The sequence below is a fragment of the Amia ocellicauda genome, chromosome 12 (genome assembly GCF_036373705.1).
Source record: "Amia ocellicauda isolate fAmiCal2 chromosome 12, fAmiCal2.hap1, whole genome shotgun sequence".
Lineage (NCBI taxonomy): Eukaryota > Metazoa > Chordata > Actinopteri > Amiiformes > Amiidae > Amia > Amia ocellicauda.
In genome coordinates this window covers 28,122,390-28,138,139 of record NC_089861.1, presented here as the reverse complement: position 1 = coordinate 28,138,139, position 15,750 = coordinate 28,122,390, and the positions used below count along the sequence as shown (strand labels likewise).

The following is a 15,750-nucleotide window of genomic DNA, read 5'->3' as shown; positions in this document are numbered from 1 at the left end:
CAAGTCAGGGGTACCCAAACCTGGTCCTGGAGAACCAACAGTTATCTGTCTCAGTCATTTGAATCCCCTCAGCTGGAATCATATGGTTAAAATAAAAAAATATGTAAATTAAAATCTGACTTACAAAATAACGTGTTGACTGATGTTTATACAAAATGTTACTTTTGTGTGCACTGGGCATGGATGAGGCAGAGGTCATATCCAGGTGTAATAACAAAAAGACTTCATATGAAACAATATCTTCATCAAATATCTTCATTAATATAATAGAAGATAGGCATCAATCTGTAAGGTTCTTTTCCACTGAGAAAAAATGAAGGTGGTAACTGTAAATTACATGCACTAAATTACACCAAATTTCCAATCCTCCATTGCAACACCCCTACTGACCCACCATAACCACAATATTAGTCATATATAAGTCTATGCAGGGTATCTAACTATAAACTGTTAAGCAAAAAGACTCAGCCTTCCCCTCCCTAATTTAGTATTTTTTTATTTATAGTGCTGTTCAATCAATCAATCAATCAATTGTAATTTGGTATAGCACCCTTCACAAAGTTGCCACAGAGGGCTTCACAGATTAAAACAACAATACAAGGCCTAAAAGACACAAGACTGCTGCACTGCTGTTTCCCTTCCAAGCATGTGCTGCCTCAAACAGCACAGAGAAAACCACAGTCATAGTGAAAGTGAAAGTAAGCTGCACTGCCTTTGGAGTCAGCTGACCGCTCAGGTGGAAGACACCAGGACAAAGCTCTCAGCTAAATTTGCATTGCTGGATATCCTTTTTGGACTTAAGTGGCAAAAGCCTGAGCACATTGCATCTGCCTATCAAATGAAGAAAGCCTGCATTACAAAGGCCGAGAAGGAGATGTCTGCAGAGGTAAGCAAAGGGATCACACACATGTTTATCTCAGACTCAAAATGTAGATAAAAAAATAAAAGCTAGTGTCAGCAACTTGTCTAAACGCTAAACTAACAGAACCGATTCTGTACATATTTCTGATTCTGCTTTTTGTAGTGGATCCACTGCAACCTTCATAGTCTGCACTGGAATGTAGACCGGGTCAGAATAGAGGCAATGCAGCTTTTTTAGATCTGCAGGAATAGGGTCAAGCAGCTTCTCATTCAATAACCATCAAAACATATCATTCCTTCATTCTGAAGCCCTGATGCAAATTTACCCTGATATTTACTTTTAATGTGTTTTTCCTAAGGTTGTCCCATATTTCTTTTCCAGTGTTTTCCTATTTAGTAGAGCACAGTGAAGGTGTGTTAAAACCATAGGAATCTACTGCAACACTAGGGCACAACCTTTATGAAATCATATGGAATACTAAAAATGTCTGCAACATTTCCAAGGGAAAACTGTCAAAAAGTTGTGCTCAGACACACTGTTATACAAATGTAACAATGGCGACTGTTTCTGTTTCTGTTACAAATATGGAGTCCAAAGTACAACCTACAGTACAGGTGGCAAAAATTGTGAAATGAAACTAAGCAAGTAAGAACAGACACAAATCCTGTTTGTGTAGTGATTGGACCAACATCTACATTTTTCAGTATTAAATTCAATATATCTTTAAGACAAAACCACAATGTCAAATCGACAGGTCTGTTAGGGGGCACTGCTAGGTTTGAGGAGCAATAGGAAATAGAAATATCAGTAATCCTGTTTGCCTTCTGGGCTAACACCAACTATTGCAAAGTATACAATCGATCAACGCCTACCTGTGTTTGTTCTGGAGTTCCCTCAATCTTAAGTCGCTAGTTCTTAGTCCAACCCTTAATATAATAATCATAATACAAAATTTAACCAGAGACTTTTAATTACATTAATGTTACATTACATTAGAATATATGATTATACATTATGAATACATTATTATACATTATGAATAGGAGACACATTGGAAATTTGTAATATGAGAATCCTTTCACTTTTGGGACTTTAGGGAATGGATGCCAAGCTGCCTTCAAAGACCTTGGACAACCGTTTGGAGATCATGGAGAAGCTCTCCCAGCTCTTTTTTAGTGAGGACTTTTGCGATGTCCAGTTGGTCATCAATGGGAAGATCTTCCTAAATGCCCATCGAGTCATTCTGGCCCTGGGCAGCGATGTCTTCAAGAACATGTTCTCCAATGGTGCTTGGCAGGAGAGCAAGCAGAACACCATCCAGCTTACAGAAGATGAGTTTTGCGAGGATCATTTTGAAGACTTCCTGCGCTACTTCTACACAGGAACAATCACCATTGATGCAGATAGCTTCTTCCCCCTTTATGTGCTATCGGACAAGTATGATGTGCCAGAGGTGAAGGAGAGCTGTCAGAATTTTGCCATGGACAATGTGACCCGAGGACCTCTCAACCGGGCCATCATCTGGTGGAAACATGCAGCCTACATGAATTTCAAGGAGCTGGAGGAGGCCTGCAGCAAATTTGTGGCCTTAAACATGATGTCCGTGACCAAGTCTCCTGACTGGTTGGGCTTGGAGCCAGACCATCTCTGCTCCCTCTTGGACAGGCCGGACCTGGTGGTGGAGAGTGAGTTTGAGCTGTTCCGGGCCTTGAAGAGGTGGCTGTCAAGACACAAGAGCCACACTGAGAAAATCCTAAAACTTGTCCGCTTTCCATTAATGTCGCCAGAGGACATATATGACCCGAGCTTCCCGGACTCTCTCCCAGCAGAGATGAAGGAGGCTTTCTCATCCAACAGTGTGTTGATCTATCAGGTCAACTCTCTTCCCATCGAGACCATTGGCCTGTTTCATGACGTCCAGTCACCAGCATTCACAATGAGACTCTACACATCCCAGACTTTTGGCTGTTCTCGCACAATGAATGACCCCAATTGCTCATCCGGGGAGTCCGTGGAGTTCTTCACCACCCTATTTAAGGCCATAGTATCATGGAGTGTTACAACCCAGCAAAACCATTACAGGGGGCACTCAACTGGCACTACTCAACTGACATGGACGTGCAGAGTGAAGGAGTGCAACCTGACAGAGAGCAGCCACAGCCATCAGCTGAGTGTGCTACTACACAAGTGGGTCGGTGACAAGTGGCTTGCCTGCCGCTGCAAGACATTCAACATTCCACATGGACAAGACATGGGGATCGGGAACCTGCTCACCGAGATGGAAAGGAAGGAGTACTTGCACAAAAACACAATCTATGTCCATTTCATTGGGAAAACACAATGGAAGAGACCATAGAGCAGTGACTATCAACTCAGGTCCTACAGTTACAGAGTTTCATTCCAGCCAAACATGAAATTACATATTAGACCCAAATATTGGCTTTAGTATAGAAGATGAAGACTGTTTGTAGTCACCGATTGATGACACCTAGAGAAGCTGCTTATCCAGAGATGGAGACCATCCTTAGAGAATGAGGAGATGTCTTTAGAGTAGAAACAAACCCAGCAAATATCAACTTTCTTAGCTGTATTATACAAAACAGAAAATATTACAATGCCTTATACAGTTTAAGAAGAGAAAATCTTCACACTATGAAACTATTATTTTTCAGTTCTCTGCATCTCTCAGGCCTACAGCTAGTAGGGCTGAACTCTTGCTACTGTACCACAAGGCCAAACTACAATAAAGCACAAAGACTCATTGAATGCAGCAGTGTGGAGTATGGTTTTGGGCTCTGGACGGTTGTGGGTTCAGTCCCAGGTGGTGGACACGTCTGTTGTTCCCTTGAGCAAGGTACTGCACCTTAATTACTCCAATGAAAACCTAGCTGTTTAAATTGGTAATTGAATGTAAAAATAATGTTACAATTGTAAGGGTCTCAAACATAAACTGAGCATGCTAGATAGCAATGGAATCTTGGAGAGGACTGACGGTAATGCTGACAAAACACACAACAGATTCAGCCCCCTTTCAGTATAGAAATTGACAGAATATAAGAGCACAGACAGGATGTGAAAACCACACTTGGCTTTCATTAGGGAAACTTAGCAACTGCTATCAAAAGTTGTGAGCTGCTGTTCCTGAACACAAGGACTTGAGGTATGTACAGTTTCTTTAAACCCTGCAAACTAATTTTAAACACACTACTGGGACAAACCAAGGGTAATGTGAAATACAAATCAGAGCCTTAAAATGTATTTACAGCCTATTTTACCACAATGATTTCAATTTCCTCATATGTTTATCATATATGCCTGCCATAAATAACTGCAAATGTTATGATATATACTATCCACATCTACTGTGATGGAGCATGTGTATATTCTTCTCAAATATGTGGAAAATAAAATAATTACTTATTAATTGTTAAATTGCTGGTTAGGTACTGCTATTGTTTACTGCTTTGCTGTTGTACCAGTTACATTAAAACATCTACTGACAAAATTACTCTTTCTGTTAGATATGTAATTAAATCATTTTTTAATCAAATACACTAATTGATTTGTATTGTATGGAGCATTATTCTCAAATGCAGATGCTTTTAATAGAATTCTGCTACAAGTTTCACTCTTTTCCTTGCACAATGATATTCATCATTGGAAATGTTTTGCAGAAATGTTATTGTCACAAACATGCGCAACTTTTTCCACCAAATGTCCTACAGAATGACACGTTTAAGATAAAGCTATAACCAAAGTTAACACCTACAGAATCTCACCCAGGGGGTACACTTAAAAAAACACCCACCACAACTTCCTGTTATGATTGAAACAGAAGTAAAAGGAATACAATTCACTTTTACTCTTAACATGATGAGTTATTAATTAAAATCTGCTTTGTCTATGTCAATTTACTTATACGATTCAAACATCAATAGAAAGATGTATGACAGATCAAGTGACTGAAAGATAAATTCTTGAACATAAAGAAAGAAGATAAATACACAAAAAGATGGTTGAATCACTAAAAGGATATTTGATTCAGGGACAGATGAAAAGACAGACAGAAAAATACCCTTCTGAATCAAACTGGTCTTCTTGTCATAAGGTTTGATTCATGTAATTTAGCTTTTCTTTTACACATTAAGATCTCAAATTGACATGGTTAACATAAAACTAAGATGCTTTCAAGATATAAGAAATATGTGGTGCAATGTGCATTCTTAAACCTTTTTAGTTTTACTTATTGTATTCAAAGGGTTAATATGCAAAATCTATTACTTTCACATTTACACCTTTAAACAGCAAGTTGAATGGTTGTGAAAAATAGAGCTGTGTATTTATCTGCAGCTGTTTAGGTAATTTAGGCACATTTTGAGTTTTCTTTCAGTAGTCTGCAGTCAGGCAATGGGTTTTGCAGAACAATATTTGAAACTTCCCACTCACTTTTGGAACTGCCAAAACTGAACTGCATTGCTTTCAGATTTAAGTGACACATCATATATGAATAGCTTATACACAGTTTCATTAATATTTTCCACTATTTCTATAATCCAGTGAATTCATTGATTGGAATCTAATTACTGGAAAAGTCACAATTACAAGTTTCAAGAGATTTTATGTCATTCAGAAGTTACTGATTTAGGTTGGAAAAATCAGTTGGAATCTGCTCCTTCACTTAAAGCATTTTTGATTTGCCTGCACCTCACTGACACCTGAGCTTCAGCAGACTGAACTGCAGAACCTGAGAGCCACACAATCAGACCAGACTGTCGACTGCTGAATGATGACAATAGCAAGAGCTTATGAAATGACTGTGATACAAAACAAAATACTGAAGTGATGTATTCTAAAATATTTATTTCCAGATTTTAAGAACAAGAAGAAGGAAACCTAAAAACTAAGGGCTGATGGGGCCAACATGAATTAAAACATCTTGCTTTAGAGCAAATCTAAAACTAGTTAACAAGATTACTTTTAATTGTAGCTAACCAAATACATAAGAATACATAATAAAGTTTACAAATGAGAGGAGGCCATTCGACCCGTCGTGCTCGTTTGGTGTCCATTAATATCTGAGTGATCCAAGGATCCTATCCAGTCTATTTTTAAATGTTCCCAAACTTTCAGCTTCTACCACATCGTTGGGTAGTTTATTCCAGAGTGTGACGACTCTCTGTGTAAAGAAGTGTCTCCTGTTTTCCGTTTTGAATGCCTTGAAGCCCAATTTCCATTTGTGTCCCCGGGTGCGTGTGTCCCTGCTGATCTGGAAAAGCTCCTCTGGTTTGATGTGGTCGATGTCTTTCATGATTTTGAAGACTTGGATCAAGTCCCCACGTAGTCTCCTCTGTTCCAGGGTGAAAAGGTTCAGTTCCTCAGTCTCTCAGTAGGACGTTCCCTTCAGACCTGGAATAAGTCTGGTTGCTCTCCTCTGAACTGCCTCTAGAGCAGCGATATCTTTCTTAAAGTCTGGAGCCCAGAACTGTACACAGTATCCAGATGAGCTCTAACAAATGATTTAGGTTGGAAAAAATTATAAACCAGGATTTATTCATTTTAGATTAAGATACTAAACTGAGATTTAAGATTAACTGTCAATTATTGCACTTGCATAACATTTCAACATGATATTATTTGATATGATATTATAGCATATTTTATGATAGTTTTAACTACATGGATATCTCTTTGCTCCTCAAGTTAATACTGTAGTGGGAAAATGTACTGTTATTTGCTTTATATCCTTTATCTTATTAATTGTTTCAGTTTTGTCTATGAAGCAATCATTTGTTTGTATTTGCTACTTTAATTAATCTACAAAAAACATGCTACCCTGTCTCCACCTTAAGGTTAATCATTTCTTGAAATGTATACAGCCATTATCTTATGAATACTTGGCCAACTGCTGCCTGAGAGGACACTTTAACTAACCAACCAGTCTTTTGTATTTTCAATCTCTTGGAGACTTAATCAACGACTGTATTATTATGCATGTGGCAAACTGAAAACCTGTACAACTGGATTTTAATTAGACCACTTCCAACAGAAACAATTGTAGCATAAATCGGGCAAACATGCTGGCAGAGAGAATCCGGGAATCGGTGGTCAGGGTACAAGTGGAAATCATAAACAGGGAACAATTAGAATTGCAACTGGAAAGAAGACCAAACTTAACAGTGATAGGGAGTCACAGGGGGGGTTATATGTGGAGCACAGGGCAGTGAAGGAGAGAGCTGAGGATGAATGGAGCAAGTGCACATATATATATATATATATATATATATATATATATATATATATATATATATATATATATATTGTTTTGGTTGTCTTTCTGATATAGGTTAGAGATATTGCTAGCAGAGATTATCCACCTTCTTTTATCACAACAAACCAGATTTCTGAGGCGAGAGTCGATAAAATAAGAAATTAGGTAAAATATAACAGTTATAATCTAATCAAATAAAAATTGACAAATGGAACAGATACACACATTGAAGCACTTGTTACTGGATAATTCATTGTAATTATATATATATATATATATATATATATTCCTTGATTTAGTTACTGAGTTACTGGCTAATCCCTGTCGGTACTGGCACTGTTTGTTTTTTTTAAAGACAATGCAAACAAAATAAATTCTCTCTCTCTCTCCACATTAATGGCTTTCCCTTATTATTCACTTAGTGCTGATTGTCATGAGCAATACTAACTTGTGCTCAATGTGAGAAAATACTAATAAAACATGCTCAAATCTGAAAAAGGGAACAGTGCTATAGTTATTCACACAAAATAAGACAATAGTGTGGAAAAAATAAATATTGAATGAAAACAATATTAAAACTAATACGCAAATTAAATAAAATCTATTTAATTAAATAATCAATGAGAACCAAACCAAATTTAGCGTCAAACCACCCTTATCTACACATTAAAAGCATGCATTTCCTGTCGAAGTCTACACCAAAGTCAAAGATGATTTTAATTCAGTGCAAAATGGTTTTCAAGGTTGCTCATCAATAGGAAGGACCAGACCTGTACTGCCTGGTGAAGACACTTCTTTGCCAAAATATTTTTTTTCTTTACACAACACTTTACAAAATAAGTGCATATATGAATGTGTTGCCTTCTTTTTGCCTTTTCTTTGGTCCTGTGGCTGGCACGTACACGTTCTCATGGAATGTGTGCTGACATAACATCTGCTTCTTTTCACATAGATTTTTTTTGTATTCCCTACTCTAACTAATCCAGCAGCTTTGGGAACAATGGAAAAGGTGGTGTATCTCCTTGCCCTGATGCACTACCGAGGTAAGCATTATTCATTAGTACCGCATCACTCTGGATCAGGCATTCTTTACAGACCAACCTATCAGTGTGTCATTCATGTGTTCATTCCCCAGTTGTCCTGCCTCTCGAAGTGGTCCAGCCAGACTTCCTGTCTGCACAGGAAGGGGACACTGCTGTGCTCCCCTGCTCCGTTTCCCCTGGCAACATGACAACGGAATGCATGATTCCGCAGTGGTTTTTCGGGCTCAGGACCAACAGGACCGCCAACGTCTACCCTGAAAACACTCTCTCCTCCCATGATTACAAGGGGAGGGTCTTCCTGCACCCCCCTGACAACAATGTCACCCTCTCCCTGGCCATCCAACGGCTCACAGTGGGAGACCATCACACCTTTTACTGTGCCCTGTCCTGTCTGCTCAACCACAACTACTACAGACTCACCGGGAATGGCACTCTACTGTTTGTGCACGGTAATGTGGGAGAGGATTGATTGCAATTTTGGTCTAAAATAGAATCTGTTCTAAACTGATTTGGGCCCAAATGCCTTAGCAGTGCTCTTCAGACACTATTAGGATTCCTGTCACCTGTGTGTCATCAAGCTGAACCCTTCTGATCACTCCTCTGCCAATCACCCTCCCTTGCACTCAATTCAGATTCACCTGTTAATCTTCTGAACCACTTCAGAACCGTGACCTTCACAGAGTGCAGAAGATCAGCAAGAGGTGAGTTGATAGGACTGAAGTGGGGGAGCAGTGATAAGCAGGTTTCACCTTGACACAGCAGTGAGTACAGTCTGAAAAGCATTTGCAGAACAATGTAAATGCCTTTGACCCCACATTTGGTTCTTACTGGGAAAAAAATGTTTTGCTGAAAAGCGCTTCCACAGTTACTACTAACACAGGAAGCACTACCATGTGACTTCTACACTGTCGGACCTGAAACATTACCTGGACAAAAATCTGAGCATAACATTCATCCACCAAGTTATGTTGTTCCAGCAACAGCAAACACACAGCAAAATCAGGTTATGCAAAATGTGACTTATGTACTGAGGTCCATAGCTGTGGGTACTGATTACTGGTTAATCATTTAACTAGTCCTTAAAACAGTTGCATTGTTATGATTAAATCAAATTGGGTTTTATAGTTGGGTGTTGAGGTAAGGCTCATGATAAAAGATGGGATACTTTATTGTTCTCAAATATAATAACAATTCCAGGCCTGGTTGACACCATGATGGGACAATTCTTGACAATCAGACTCCAGATCTTTTATTGTGCAAGACACTGTCCAGCATCCCTGGCAGGATTGTGCAATTCACTGAGGCACAGATTGAACCTGCAGGACTCAAATTAACTCTTTAGGCAGAGAAGCATTCTATTAATCAAAGGTCAATAATTATACATTACATTCCTGTATTCATCAAATTATTTGTATTACTCATTAAGTTATAACAGTATTTACAGAACCAAAATTTATAGGAAATACAGTCCTCAATGTAAAGCATGTTGGAGACATCCTCCTCTTTGTGAAGACATGTCCCAGTTGATTGTACTGTACAGCTTGCAATATTTCTGTGGAGATTGAATCTCTTTCTCTATTGCCTGTTTGAAATCATTGATTGTGCATGGATTAGAAGTGAACACTTTCTCCTTGTGTATATAACAGACTTTTGTTTCTGGCACTGAAGGGTCAGACAAACTACTGAAATCGTTTGATGAATTTTTAAAAATGACCCATAATTAAAAAGTGGCTTTGTCTCCTCTACAAAGGGCCCCTCCAGGTGAGCCGGTCCTCATGCTCTGGGGAGAACGTGACTCTCTCATGTCAAGCAGAAGTTGCCAGGTCCAGCGAAGCCAGACTGGTTTGGAAAACAGCAGGGACAGCCAGGAGCTCTGGGCAGAGTGTCACAATGAAGAGGAGGGGCACAGTGGTCATTCAGACCCAGTTGCGAGTGTCCAGTTTGCAAGATAGGGAAACCTACACCTGTGTCCTGATGTACGGCACACACAGACACATTGCCCAGGAAACTGTCACCATTGGTGAGTCAGAAGACACAAAGCTTTAAAAGGGATAGACCTAGACACTGTGACTTCCCAGATAACCACACAACATTGTGGAACCATGGTACTGAAGTGAACACAGAACAATATCACAGGGTGGCGAACTCAGCTTTGTAGGCTCCAAGGGGTGCATTAAAACATTGTGAATGACATTTACAAAATGACAGTAATAGAACTACAATTAACTTCAAAAATATTGAGAAGTGACTAAATGGAAAGTTGGTTTAAGTGTGATTAAATGCTTATAGAATATAAACTATTTAAGAACACACAATAATTGAATGGTGGTTGATAGGTATTTCTGGAAATTGACCTATGAAGCAGTCTTACAGCTTTGCACTGTCTATTCTGCAGGACCAGTCAAGCTGCCAATGCTGCTGTACACAGCCAGCCTGCTCATCTCATTTGTCACCCTCCTCTCTGTGACGGCTGTGCTGCAGCTGAGGAAGAGGCGGTGCAGAGTCTGTTGTCTCCTGCCAGAGCGCAGTTGAGGAATTAATGCAACCGTGGATATCTGCAACAGCTGTGACAGACTGAAATCAGCAGCCAGAGCATTTTCTAACAGCCATACAACTATAGTGTGTAGCTCAAGTCCAGCCTTCCCGATTCACTGTGACACAACAAGGGAACTAAAGTTGCCCCAACTGAAGTTATATTGTGTATTGTGAAATCACATACAAGCACATAATTCTTGTTTTTCAATTCAGATCTATTAAATTACACACTCAGGTTGTTGTGGAATTGACTTTAATCTTGCAATCTCCTACAATCAGAATATTAAATTGAACAGAACATTTTAATCAAAAAATCCAAATATGTATGGAATTTCAAGGTATTTGTAAGGTTTTCTACTTCGAAGAAACCAGGTGGGTGGGTTAGTGCTACTGCCTCACAGCCCCAGGGTCTCGGGTTTGAGTCCTGGCTTGGGGTGGGCCTGACTGTGTGGAGTTTGCATGTTCTCCCTGTGTCCATGTGGGTTTTCTCTGGGCACTCTGTTTTCCTCCCACCACCGAAAGACATGTGGGTTAGGTTGATTGGTCTCTCTAAATTACCCTGTGGGTGTGTTGCTCAGCAATGGACGGGCATCCTGTCCTGGGTGTATTCCTGCCTTGCACCCTATGTCTGCTGGAATCGGTTCTGGCTTCCCTGTGATGCTCACTGGGATAAATGGTTTCAAAAATGGATGGATGGCTACTTTGAAGAAACTGAACAAACCTATATTTTAAACCATAAGATGTAGATCTGTGAATTAGGAGTAATTGTAGGGATGGAGGTGGTCAGGGTATTACTATTCTTTCATATGAAAGTTTCATGGTTTTGTTGGTGAGTTTAGACACAACATCCATGAAGGGAGTTCTAAAGAATACCAGTCCTTGTGTGACAATACCTTCCTGACATGCTCTGCACCACCCAGATTAGAATGAAAGCCCAAAAGTAAATAAAATAGTTTGATAACTTCCTGCAATATTGTAGATCATGAGTATATGATATCCCAACATCAAACCACAATAACAAAACAAAAGCAGTTAATCAAGAAAACTATGGCATTGCATGTTTCAAGTTGGGACAGAAGAGGTTACAAACAAGAAGAGATGGTTTGTCTCTTTATGTGTATTTGGTTATTCCCAGACAAATATTTTGCTCGACAAATTGCACATACCCTTTTCTCTCTTGTATTCCATATCCATCAATCATTTCTCATGGTTTCATGTTCTGATTCCGGGAAAACAAAAAAAAAGTTTACAAATACCCAGAAGTGTAAAGGGTGCAGTATTATGAATCTTCTAAATCAATATTGAAAGTATTTGTACAAAACAATCTGTGCAAAGATCCTTATGATTTAATGTAAAGAGTCTAGTTTCACTTTTTTGGCCTAAAATAATAACCCTTCAGTGTCTTATATTTCACCCTTCATTAATTACAAGATTTTTACCTGAACAGTTGTAAATGTGCTGGTCTGCAATCAAGCAGAAATTCAGACTAAAACAAAAGTAGGGGTCACGGTCTCAAGGACCGCAGAGCAAGGGAAAAGTGGACCAAAGTGCAGAACTTGTGGGGGTTTGAATCAGGGCTAGGCAGGGACGTGGATGAGGTCACAGGCAATGGCCATCAAGTAGTGCAGAGACAAGGCTTGTAATCACAGGAGCACTAACAAAACTTCAGCCCAAGTGAGTGGAGTGAGGGGATTAAGAAGGGGAGCAGAAACTGGGAAGCCAGGTGCAGGGCCAATGGGAGCAGAGGTAAGGAACAAGCGTGCACATGGGTGTGGAAGAATGTTAATGGAATGATTGATAGTTGAAAGCGGTGAAGGGAGAAAGAAAAGTAAGGGGAACAATGGTGGCGTCTAGTGGGAATAGAGGGTCAGGGCTAGGGAACCATCATAGTAGGAAATAGTGCCTATAAAGACTTCTGCTCTAATACTTGTTTGTGTTAGAACATTTTGCACTGACATTTGTGGACAGTTGTAAGGTGTTGTAAGGTGGGGGCTTTCATTTCTCTGTCTGAGTTCCCTACCCCAAACAAACTAAATGTTATCAGAATGGACCTTGGTTTACAGGGCGTCCATGAGCAATTGTATAAATCCTGAGCTGGGCTTTACCTTAATTCTCTCCATCTCTGCTTTTGTTTTGTCCTCCTCCAGTCTGATTTGCAGCTGCATCATGTGCACTTCATGTGCTCTTCTCTTGTCCTCTTCTTCTTGCTTCCTGATCTCTTGCCGCTCCAGAAATGCATTTTATTCCCATTCCAATGCTTCAGATTTTGCCTTCTCCTCTGCAGAGAATAATACAATAATCATGTATATTCAATGATAAAATAAAAAAAAGGACAAGAACACTGAAGTATATTCTCTCTCTCCAATATATTCAAACAAATTACAATCACACACTCACTACATCATGAATTACATTGTCATCTTATTTTTGATTGAATTGATTGCAGCCACAGTATTTGCAAATATTTTACTGAGTTCAGTGAGGGAGTAGACTGAAGAATAGAAGTCTTTCAGTTCAGTTATATTTTCTTGATATTTTATTATATTTTCATTTTCTTACGATTTAAATCTTAATGTAGAATTTAAAACAAGGGCAGTACTCCACACTTGAGGAAAGATGGAGGCAGTTCAGAGGAGAGCAACCAGACTTATTCCAGAGGGAACTGAACCTTTTCACCCTGGAACAGAGGAGACTACTTGGGGACTTGATTCAAGTCTTCAAAATCATGAAAGGCATTGACCACATCAAACTAGAGGAGCTTTTCCAGCTAAGTATACATGATGCAATAGCTTTTCATTTCGTCACATTTCAGGAGGAATGAAGCATTATTTCAATGAGCTGTAAGGGTACCAACAAATTTGAGCACATCTATATATGTATATGTATATTATGAAATACCATAACCCCCCCGCTACCACCGCGGACAAAACACAGTCAGTGAAATACTAGAATACCCATTGTGCTCGTTTTGGTATCTATTAATAACTAAGTGATCCAAGGATCCTATCCAGTCTGACTTTAAATGTTCCCGCATTTTCAGCTTCAAAAATCCCTAATCACTAATCCCAAGCCCCCCTATAACTTTCACTCAAGAAACAACCCTGTCCAATAGTACAAGACATTTCTATTTTCTCTGATGCTCAACTGTAGAGAGACTATGCTCATGTGTTCTCCCAGTGTCACGGTCCATGGGACAGGGTGCGTGGACCCAGTTGCGGTGCGTGGTAGTGATGGTTAAAACAAGCGTGGGTCAGATACCAGCAGGACAGGGCAAACAAAGGCAAGGCAAGACATAGTTGTGGTCATAGGCAAGGGTCGGGCGATCAGGCAAACAGGGAATCAGAGGAAGGCACAAGGCACAAGGCACAAGGCACAAGGCACATACAAACATTGCAAAGAGTGAGAATCAGTGAGGGGTTTATATGTGGAGCATAGGGAAGCAGAGAATAAAGTTGGGAGGTGCAGGGCGAATGGGAGAAGAGGGTAAGTGAGCAAGTGCACAAAGATTCGCACACGCTACTCCACTGCTCCGCTGCCTCCACTGGCTCCCGATAGCGGCACGCATCCAGTTCAAGACACTGACCCTCACCTACCTCTGTCTCACCGCACTGCACCAAGATACCTTCAGACACTCGTCTCTCCATACATCCCCTCCAGACCACTGCGCTCCTCCAGTGCCAGAAGACTAACTCTGCCTCCTCTCCACTCTCCTTCCTCCAGAGCCGCTCCTTCTCTTCCCTGAACCCTAAGTGGTGGAACGACCTGCCCACCGAAGTCAAAACCGCCGAGTCCTTGACCTCATTCCGGCGCTTATCAAGACGCATCTTTTCCGACAGCACTTGTAATATTAGTCCTCTATCCCTGCTAGATAGCACTTCACAGTTTTTTATTATGCTTCTCGCGTTCTTGATTGTTTTCCTCCTTGCTCCCTTTCCTGTAGCACTTGACTGTGACCCTACATCTTGACAGCACTTAGCTTTCACCGTCCAGGATGTAGGAAGTCACTTACTGTACTTGTGTAAATTGTAAATTGGAATTTGTAAAATGTATTATCCTGAATTGCTGTTTTAGCTAAATTGAATTTGTAATGATTGATGCCTTGTACTTCACTGTATTTTTGCACTTATGTTGTAAGTCGCCCTGGATAAGGGTGTCTGCCAATAAATAATAATAATAATAATAATAATAATAATAATAATAATAATAATAATAACAACAATAAAAAGGTGTTCAGGAATGTTGATTGAATGATTGAATGAATGAAGCTTAGAGAGGTGACTGGTATGGAGAGGGCGATAGCAACCTCTGGTTGTGCATTTAAACAGTGGTGATTACACCTAGTAGATTCAGGTAAACAAGCTTATTTGTACTACTGTAAATGTTGGTATTTCCTTTTCTGTGTAATACAATTGTTAGCATACATGCAATATCTGTATCCTAATAAATGTTAGTTTAAGTTATTTGTATCTGTGCTTATTTTAAAATGTAACTAACAAACATACAATATCTTATGTGACAATCCATTCTGTGACACATGTCCATTATAGGCGCACATTGTTTCTATTAATCAAAAAATACCTGCATGTCTGAGGATTTTTCACATCAGATATCTGGCCCTAGACATTCACAGCTGCAGGACTAACAGCAGGCAGAACTAAGTCTTGTATTTGGAAGTCAAAGTTTATTAACAATGCCTATTAAATAGATACATATATTTACAGTACTGCAAAAGTTTTAGGCAGGTGTGAACAAATGCTGTACAGTAAGAATGCCTTCAAAAAATAGACATGTTAATAGATTATATTTATCAATTAACTAAATGCAAAATGAGTGAACAGAAGAAACATCTAAATCAAATCCATATTTGGTGTGACCACCCTTTGCCTGGAGGCTATATAATTTGGAACTGATATTGACAGGCTTTACCTTCAATCTTCTTCTGAGCATCAGTGATGGATTTGTTTGCAGCCAGTATCACTTTGCCAATGTTTCAATTAAGATCATAGTTCTAGATCATAAACTATCACAGTACAGTGCTAAAA

General features: G+C 39.5%; 1 protein-coding gene across 2 annotated transcripts; it reads left to right on the top strand.

Moving 5' to 3' along the window:
- Positions 1-732: 732 nt before the first annotated feature.
- Positions 733-12,986, top strand: LOC136764842 (BTB/POZ domain-containing protein 17). Of its 2 annotated transcripts, XM_066719176.1 has the most exons (6): positions 733-886; positions 1,959-4,022; positions 8,117-8,173; positions 8,266-8,622; positions 9,924-10,193; positions 10,569-12,986. In XM_066719176.1, the coding sequence occupies exons 3-6, from the start codon at positions 8,131-8,133 to the stop codon at positions 10,703-10,705; spliced, it is 807 nt and encodes a 268-aa protein (XP_066575273.1). In that variant the 5' UTR covers positions 733-886; positions 1,959-4,022; positions 8,117-8,130; the 3' UTR covers positions 10,706-12,986. The 2 variants fall into 2 exon arrangements, with proteins under 2 accessions (XP_066575273.1, XP_066575272.1); XM_066719175.1 differs by lacking the exons at positions 8,117-8,173; positions 8,266-8,622; positions 9,924-10,193; positions 10,569-12,986 and having other exon boundaries at positions 1,959-4,354.
- The last annotated feature ends 2,764 nt before the right edge of the window (positions 12,987-15,750 follow it).

Coding starts and splice junctions, on each gene's coding strand:
- LOC136764842 (XM_066719175.1), top strand. CDS start 839: ATGAAGAAAGCCTGCATTACAAAGGCCGAGAAGGAGATGTCTGCAGAG. Junction 887..1,958: donor AGAAGGAGATGTCTGCAGAG/GTAAGCAAAGGG, acceptor TTGGGACTTTAG/GGAATGGATGCCAAGCTGCC.